Source organism: Sceloporus occidentalis, unplaced genomic scaffold (genome assembly GCF_023333645.1).
Source record: "Sceloporus occidentalis isolate IW3139 unplaced genomic scaffold, rSceOcc1.0.p SCAF_346, whole genome shotgun sequence".
Classification (NCBI taxonomy): domain Eukaryota; kingdom Metazoa; phylum Chordata; class Lepidosauria; order Squamata; family Phrynosomatidae; genus Sceloporus; species Sceloporus occidentalis.
Genome location: NW_028317326.1, coordinates 1,349 through 10,425, shown reverse-complemented (window position 1 = coordinate 10,425; position 9,077 = coordinate 1,349). Strand labels below are relative to the sequence as shown.

General features: G+C 39.1%; 1 protein-coding gene across 1 annotated transcript; it reads right to left on the bottom strand.

Moving 5' to 3' along the window:
• Positions 1-6,132: 6,132 nt before the first annotated feature.
• On the bottom strand, positions 6,133-8,256 carry LOC149274120 (RNA polymerase II subunit A C-terminal domain phosphatase SSU72-like; the record flags this gene model as incomplete). The annotated part of the gene is made up of 3 exons (XM_089505798.1): positions 6,133-6,234; positions 6,978-7,096; positions 8,094-8,256. Coding segments are annotated over 3 exons (384 nt in total), but the record flags the coding sequence as incomplete, so codon positions are not given.
• Between the last annotated feature and the right edge of the window lie 821 nt (positions 8,257-9,077).

The following is a 9,077-nucleotide window of genomic DNA, read 5'->3' as shown; positions in this document are numbered from 1 at the left end:
TTATATGAGATTGTCAGGCTTGTGTCTATTCTCCCCCCAAAAGCAGTCTCTCTTCTTCTATTGCCTCCCTCTTCTCCGCAAAGGTCAGAATTGGTCATCTCCCCACTCCCTCCCCCCCAAAAAGCTGCAATCCTTGATGTTGAAGCAGGACCACAGGCTCCAGGTATCTATATGTACATATGGATGTATATAGCCCTAGACTCCTATATCCTTTTTCCCCTTAAGATTTAATATAGACCACCCTCCCTTTTCTTTTTTTTGTTATGGTCTTAGGGGAGTATGGGGGTCTCATAGGTCTTGATTGCCCTTCTTCATCGAACCCCCCTTATAAAATAATGTGACAACTATAGCCCTCCCCTCTGTCTCTCCTTCTCTCCTTCTCTCCTCTCTCTCTCTCTTTCAATTTTAGGACTGTCACATTGCTTTTCTTGCAAACACTCCTTCTCTGCATCAATTGCTAATTGAAAAAAAAAACATAAATATTATTTAAAAATGAGCAATCAACAATGCAACGATTTTCTTTGCAAAACACGAGGTTTTTATCTGTATACCAGCAAAGCAGAGGTTGTTAAGCAGTGGGGCATCTCTCTCCCATGGCGTCATGACGACTGATCACTTCCTAATAGCCTCTCTCCCCCCTCCAACCCCAGCCCAAAAAAAATCCTAAAGGCATATATAGGGTGTCTGCACAGAGATGAGATGGAAGTCCTGTGTCCCCTCTAGAGAGCTAAACGTGATGTGGGGAGAATGCACGCCCTGCTCACTCTCTGACATTGCAGCCTCTGCATTTATATTCTGCACCATGCAGCTCTTCCTGGGCTTCCACTGACTCAACAATGCTAATAAAACCCAGCCATTCTTTTAAGTGCATGCAGAGCATCTGGACAATCCTCTCTAGAAAGCAAAATTGGCAGAGCACAACTCCCATCACTCCCCCACTAGACACAGACCCTTAAAAAAACAAGCTGCAATAGGTACCTGTATAGGCAGGAGTGTAAGCCTGGCTGGTGCACAGAGTGGTGGTGGGGGGTGTGTATGATAGGGGTTGGTAGGGGGTGATTCAACATAAGCAACTAACATTTTAGTACAAATGACCAATTGAGCTGACAGATGTATTAGCTTATTTAATGCAAGCATGGAATCTTTGAGTGTGCTTTTATTAACAATAATGTATAGACATTTAGCAGTGTCCTCTGTACATATGGCAGCAGTGTTTTATTGGAAAGATATTTTACATTTCTGATCACTAAGAGTTAAATTCACATGGGCTTGTTAAATTACTTCTGCACCTTGTCTTGTTGGTATCTCTGGCATGTAGGAGGTTAATAACAATGTACATGGGAAAAGGGTGAGTAAGATTGTGTGAGTGAACAGTGGGGTACAGAGAAGAATTATCAGTCTGTGAACATGTCAGAAAACTCCCAAAGGAAGCAGATTCTGAATTTGCCATTCCTGCCTCTTGTTATGATGAAAGGTGATTGACTTCAGCTCAGTAAATGGTGCAGTTTATTGCCCTCTACTGACCCCTGTGCTGTAAAGTAGTATTGCAGCTGCATTTTATTGATGGACAGAATTCCATGATATTGCTGCACAATTCTCTCCAATAACAAAAGCAAATTAATAATAAAATATATTAATTCCTTCTACCTCTATTACAGTATGACTCCTGGATTTAGGATGAGACTAGATGGGCCAAGCAGTTCTTATTACTTTTGTCCCTATGAGTGTGAAGTAACCCTATTAAGTTCATGTGATACATCCCTTCTTTAGAGGTGACTTTGCATTCAATGTTGCAATGTAAGAACAATATGGCAAGTTTTACTCTTAGTAACCCATTCAATGCCAGAGGGGTAAGCTTTATCAACTTTAATTTGTCAAGCTGAAATGTTTTAGTCATGTGGCCCTTCCATTTAGCAACTTCAAATTGTCTCCATTCGGCCCGTCTAGTACGCCCATGTTTTTTGTTATAAACACTGAAACCTTAATCAGGCGTTGGTCTCGTCACAGAATCAGGAGCCATATCCCTATCCCATGCATGTTTAAATTCCCTCACTGTGGGGGAATTGACATTATTCCTTATTTTGAATGCCTTCATTTTTCTTGACACTCACTCAATGAGTAAAGGGCTTAGTGTATGTGGAAGAGTGGGTCCTTGGTAGCTGCTCATTTGCCTGTTGGATATTCCAGTCCTGGATCAAGCCCTCCTTCCATTCTGGTGCCCTGACCTGGACCAAGGATAGGGGGATCTAAGAAGATCAGGGCTCCAAGCTATCTCGGCCTTGAGGACGGAGGACCGAGGACCTCTCCCACAGATACTCACTTGACCTTAGCCAAAAAAGCCGAGATGTAGTGCTGATGAATTCTCTAAACCCACTAAAGTTCTCCTTCAAAACTGACCAGGAGCTGCAAAATTATTTGAGCACCGGTGAAACACCAGACACATCTAAAACAAGTCAGTGGGAGGCCAACAATGTTTTCTTCAGAGGCATCATGAATCAATTAGCCTCAAACTGAAAAAAGCTTGGAAAACATTGAATTGCTACATTAACTACTCTACAAAGAGCTGTGGGGGGTCACAGAAGAAAACGACTAACATGCAGCTTGAAATGGATACTGAATATAACGGGACTCATGAAACTGAGAAAGCTAACATGGGCGAAGGAGAAAATTGGCCATAGAAGTAATAAGGCAGATACGTTTATTTTCCAGAAAGCAACGTACCAAGTGTCTGAGCTGTAAAATCATGTATGTATGCTTTTATGTCATGGTAGTGTTGGATTTATTGGCGACATCACACACGCACGAAGGTATTGCTTCAGGGGAGAAACGTTGTCACGAGCTAACATGTAGATACAATGTACACACACAGTATGCTGTGCGTTTGGTGCCAAATGTCTTATATATAAAATAAGATAAAAAAAAAACTGCCATGGCCTCCATGAGAGCTCAGACATTTTGGTCCCATTGTGGTGAAGACTGACAGTTGCGTTGGTGACAACATATTGTGAATTCAGCTGGATATCCATACCCCTACTTATATGTCTGGCAACGTGGCTTCAGGTTTGTCTCTTGTTGACAAGTTACCTTAATTTCTTATCCTTTGTTGTCCACAGAAACTCTGAGGCTCAAATGGAAAGGTGCCATTTCTGTCTGACCCATTTGTTTGTCTTACATGAAAATGAATCAGATGTTGAGATGATCAGTTGACACATTGAATATGATGATCCAGCCTAGGCACCCAGAAACCAAGTATAGGCATTTAAATAAATATATATATATATATATATATATATATATATATATATATATATATGATAACATGTCCAACTCCGTAAACAGAGGCGACATCAATTACTTAGCCAGAGGAAGAAAAAAAACTAACACAAAACGATGAAGACAAAGCATCTCTGTTAAACGTGTCAACTCCTTCAGGTGGTCATGAGTAAAGTGTTGTCCCTTTGAGAAAGACTTTACGTCAAATCGTTGGGAATCTCAGCCACATTTTCCGCTCCTCTGCCACATATGACTGTATGTCCTTTTTGGTCATGTTCTTTGAATTTTATATTTTTTAATAATGTTTTGTGGGAATATTTCCCCCCCCCCCTCTTTGGAAGGCAACTCCATTCAATTATACAACCTTAAAACGTACATGGAATCACATGGGGGGGGGGGTCCTTAAGCAGTAGACTAGGGTGAAGCACTAGCATTTACTTATGTACTGATTTTTCTTTTCCACAAAATTTTAAGTGCTCCTGCAAACAGCACTTTTTGCTTTAAAAATTCTAACAGTGGAATTTAGTCCGCAAACTGACGCAGGTTTCTACTGAACCAAATTAGATCCAAACAGCCTTAAAAGATTTGGAGTTTAAAGACTCTTAAGCCTTTCATCTTCCTACAATATAGCCTCCGTAAAGTTTTTCTTTTCAATCCATCTATTTAATAAAAAGTTATCACTAACACATCACTTTTTCAACAATTTTAGAAAAAAAAACACTTTTTGTGCGTCTTCTCTCGAGATTATTTTTGGACAGCCAAAATACCTGCTGTAAAGTAATAGAGCCGATAGTTGCGACTTTTTAGGTTATGAACACACAGAAACAGGACTAACAATTTATAAAATAGTTGTTTGCAGTTTATATACACAATCAGCGGCTACTTTTCTCAGGCATAAAGCTTTTTGTACTTACAGCAATTTTCACAGATGACTATTTTGGAGAGCGGCATGATGGAGACGAGCCTTTTAAAGATCTGAAACCTGCGGCAATTTAAATCCATACAATAGCTTGATACAAGATTCCACAGAAATGTTTGTAATGTATCGATAATGTATTTCCAGTCACGTGGCTGGGCCTGACCCCCCGTATTCAATATTGCCAGCCCTCCCCTGTTCGATGTTCATTAGAGATAACCATGCTTTCTTGCCTGGCTATTAAAGAAATGGCATTAGATTGCACGCGGTTTGTGTACTTATCCCATAACTTTGCACTACCGACCTGTTGTAAGGTCATGTTCTTAGTATAGAATAAGTGGGGGATACGAGGGAGGTTAAATACAAATATTAAGCCTTCGTAAAAACTTGTATCCCCTTGTTTCATCATAATAGTAATTTGCTTTATATAGCACCATCATATCCCGTAGTGATGTACAATGCGTAGAGGCCATAACAAGTAGTATGTAACAATTTGACTTACAGAAACGGGTGAGGAGGGCCCGGCTCGAACAAGCTTACAATCTAGAGACGAATCTTTGCTTTAGTAATCCCTCAAGTGTAATAGTCTTCTCTAAATTGCAATATGATGACCCAATTTCTTCCTCTCTACCTTAATGGAATTCAGCCATTTACTTTAGGTTCATCTGGTCTAATTGCTTTAGAACAGATATTTGAAAACAAAAGACAAGCTTACAAAAGGAGCCAAAACTATAATACACAAAAAAGTCTGATAAAAAAAAAATAAAAAATCAATTTGTAAGTTATTCTACCAGAAGGTACATTATTTCAAAAAAAATCCTGGTTGCCAGTCTACATGTGGTGGTCACAGAAAAAACAAAATGAGTTGGGGTCTAAACAAATCTTCAAAGCATCTCCAGGCTATCCCCATTTCCACCTTGCCATTCCACCCTGCTTACTGGTTGCTTAAACATATTCACCTGCTTGAATTTTGCTAACAGCCACAACAGTGTAATTTATCAAAGTTAAAAGGGTAATGAATGAAAGCAAACCGTGGGGTGTAAACACAGAGCGCGGATACTGGGTTGTTGAAACATTTCAATGGGTATGAAGAACCAGCACTGTTGAATTTCCCCTGCAAGAATGGCTGACTTGGCCTTGCATCATGCATAGCTATAGCTACAACCTTCTAACATCTTTTTAACTATGCGTTATACAGGGCCAGCTCTGCATTTGGATACTCGACACTCAACAGGCCTGGTATTTTATAATGCATAGCAAAGTGAAGTTTACAAACTCAACTAGACCAAAAAACGTCTTGACCAGGAGTTGTGTCCATGCTGAGAGGCTACATTAAAGTATAGTGAGGACAGAGTTTAAATGTAGAACAATGCAAATGTATTAAACACTGCAGGTTATATATCAGAGGCTCTTTGATCTACAAGTGGTAAACCTAAGAGCAGAAAGGGAATACCAATATCATAAAAAAAGAAAGACACCTCTTTATTGGATATATTTCCATTTTATTACCTATTATTTTACAGATATTAATATTCATATTCTGATCTGCCTTACAGCCTTTTGAGTCAGTGTTAACCCATACACTGACCGTTAAATGGGTCCATCAACATATTGCTAGCTCTTCTGACAGCAAAAAGGGGTTAAAAAAAAAAAAAAGTAAATTGAACCACAACATAAATTCCTCATACATAAAGAAAAGTAAAAAGAGGGGGGGGGGGGGGACAAAGGCATTATCCTCCACAATTTTAAGCAATCCTGATTTATGTATCTGTAGAAGTCTAGGTCTCCTTTGCCATATATACATATTTTCTTTTTTTACATCTCTGCCTTTTGGACAAAATACCTGAAGGAAAGAAACACTTTGTGGATGAAAAAAAAAAAAGTTTTCCCCTCTTGTAAATGAAAATAATAGTCGCATTCCATAAGGCCAGAGAGGGCTTCCATCAATAAAAGCAGATAGTGTGAAGAAAGGTCCGACCGCTCTTATCCTCAAACTCTTGTAACAGTTCATCAATCTCATTTTCCATGTCTTCTGTTCGCTGTATCTAGGGGTATAAAAAAAGGAGTACAAGATAGATTTTAAAATGCCACAAAAGTAATTTAACGCGGTCTCTTGACATTCCTATTGCATTTCTAAAACCTAGATGGGGTGACTGATGCCCCATCCTTTAGGTTTCTACATTAACAATGCAGGCAGCTTTTACTCTGTGGTCCTTATGATGACACCTTAAGAGACCATAAATGCATGCTTTTAACTGTAAAGCATAAACGGGGTAATAGTTGCAGGCGTCAGTTATCCAACTTTGAAAAACTACATGTTTTGACCTGGAAGCTTCCCCAGAGTAATTCCAAGTAAGAGCCAAAGGGGGAAAAGTACACAAATAAATTGAAAATATAATTCAATTTTTTTCTGGTAAACGTAGTTTCTTAAAATAATAATTGGAGAAAGTATTTGTGATACCTTCAATGCTCCAGCTGGTGGCAGTCTAACACCTACTACATCAAATAGGCAATATATTTAAAAATGCCACCAAGAACTCGGCCACAGCATCTTCAAACCTCCAACAGCAGAAAGTACAAATTAACCATAATGCATTATGAGGAATTTTGTTATTAAAATGTAATTACAACCGTTCATCTCTTTTTAAAAATATATAACTTCAGTAATTTGTAACGTCAGCTAGTAACCTTACCAAAAAAAAGACTATTCTTTTTACGGTAACCAGAACTGTCAAAACCTTGACAAACTCCCTTAATGCAATTTTATTTGTGGATCAAAAATACTTACACATTGGCAAAGTTCACAAATCAAGAATGCTCCTAGGGTGGCTTCTTCATGGTTATCCTGAATATCAACATTTATCACATGAACAGGCTGACATGTTTCTTGTTCTCTAGAATTTAAATCTGCCAGATGTGGAAAAAAGGAAATTCATTTTAGAGGAACATTTTTATACTTAAAGCATAACATATGCTCAACATCTTAAAACTGGACTTGGTCGCCTGCCAAGTCTTCATGTTTGTCTTGGGGGGGGGCACTTCGAATATTCATGTATGTTCTTCGTATTTATTTTTCTCTTAGTTCTCTGTAACACTAACAGTTACCAGGAGCTTTGGCACCAGGATTCTAAAGGTTCGTAAGAGTGACTATTGGTCGCTGTCAGGGGGCTACTCTGACATCAACCAATGAAGGGCAGCTGCCCCCTGCAGGCGACCAACAGAGTCGCTTTTACAGACCTTTAAAACTCAGACAACCGCTCTGAGCAACTTGGCCTGGGAGGAATGGGGATTTTAGTCTCCCTGGGAAAGGGCAGAGGGTACACCTCTGAGCAACTTGGCCTGGGGAGACCATTGGTACCAGGATTTTAAAAGGTCTTTATGATGGACTCTATTGGTCGCCGGTAGGGGTCTTGTCTGGCATCAACCAATGAAGAGCAGTCGGGCCACCACAGTAGTTACAAAAGAGAAGATTGATTATAAAGATGTGCATCTTAAATGCAAATAAAGAAAAATGCCTTCTTTGAAAATGTTATGCAGTTCCAGGATATTTTATGTCAATGTCACATAAGGCCTTTATGCTGCAACTTACCTACAGCACATCTAAATGGTGCAAGCTCTGGGGTTTCCTCGCACTAGCACAGTTGACATATACTATCCCGAAAATATCAAGGTGTAGTATTTGAGGACCACATACAGATCATCTTAGAAGTTCCCATAATGAAGGGCACCCATTAAATTCTGAATGGAGCCTTAATTTGGAAACGGTAACACCCTGTACTAAAGCCTGGTGGGGAGAGCCCCGTAGAATTGACCGCGTTGTCAGATTAAAAGAATCACAAAATATCATACCATCTTTTTGTTTTACGTAAAGAAAAAAGAAAAAAAAAAAGGAGTAGATTCTTACCTTCGACTACTTGATCATATACTCTTTCCTCGCAGGTAATTACTAGGTCAAAATAATCTTTGCAGTTCTGGAACCTCTCTGGTCGTGGCTTGATTCTTTTGTTTCTGTCGAGCATGTGTAAAATCCCATTCTGTGTATATCTGAATTTATTGGCATTAAGGAACTTTGTGCATACAGTGATTTGTATTATATATTATCTGAACTCATAATAAAAATTATGGTTGGAGCTGGTGCATTGGAGACAGGGTCGTTTACATGTGAGATGAGACATTTCCCCTGGTGGCAAGTACACGGAAATCGCTGTCCAAACTGCCGGAAAAACAAACCTCATTTAGATTTCAACCTTTGCCATTCCTGTACAGCTGGCCAATCAGGACATTAAACACTGGCCCTGCTGCAGGTCAGTCTACATGAGATGTACTTATCATCCAAAGGAGGTATTATTAGTGTTATATTTGTTTATATATGTGTGTGGGTGTGTGTGTAACCACTGTTACACAAATGAGTACCCCAGATCCAGTTTAAAGTATTTCTAGAATAGAGTTTAATTCTCCTATAATTAGCAATAATATGAGGTTGAAATCTAAAGTAGGACTCCCACTGACAGGGAAAGGAGGCAGTCGCTTAGGTGAGCAAAGTGCAAAATGACAAGAGGACAACATTTCCTGAAATGTGAAGACTCCTTTACTCAAATGGATATGAAATCACACTTAGCAATCTAATCAAGGTTGCAGAGACAGGAGAAATGAAAAAAAATAATTCTAGAATTTTGGTGGCCACTTTATCTGACAAAGGACAAACGTTGCTATTAACTGAAGCTCTCAACCAGCTAGGCTTAATAGGTATCAGACATCAGGCTGTGAATCAATCGTGGAGGAATCACACTACATATGAAAAACACAAAGCTTCATTCATTCATTTGTTCATTCACTCACTTTGATAACCTGTAAATGTTCATTGTAATAAACAGCTTTAGTTCTCAAT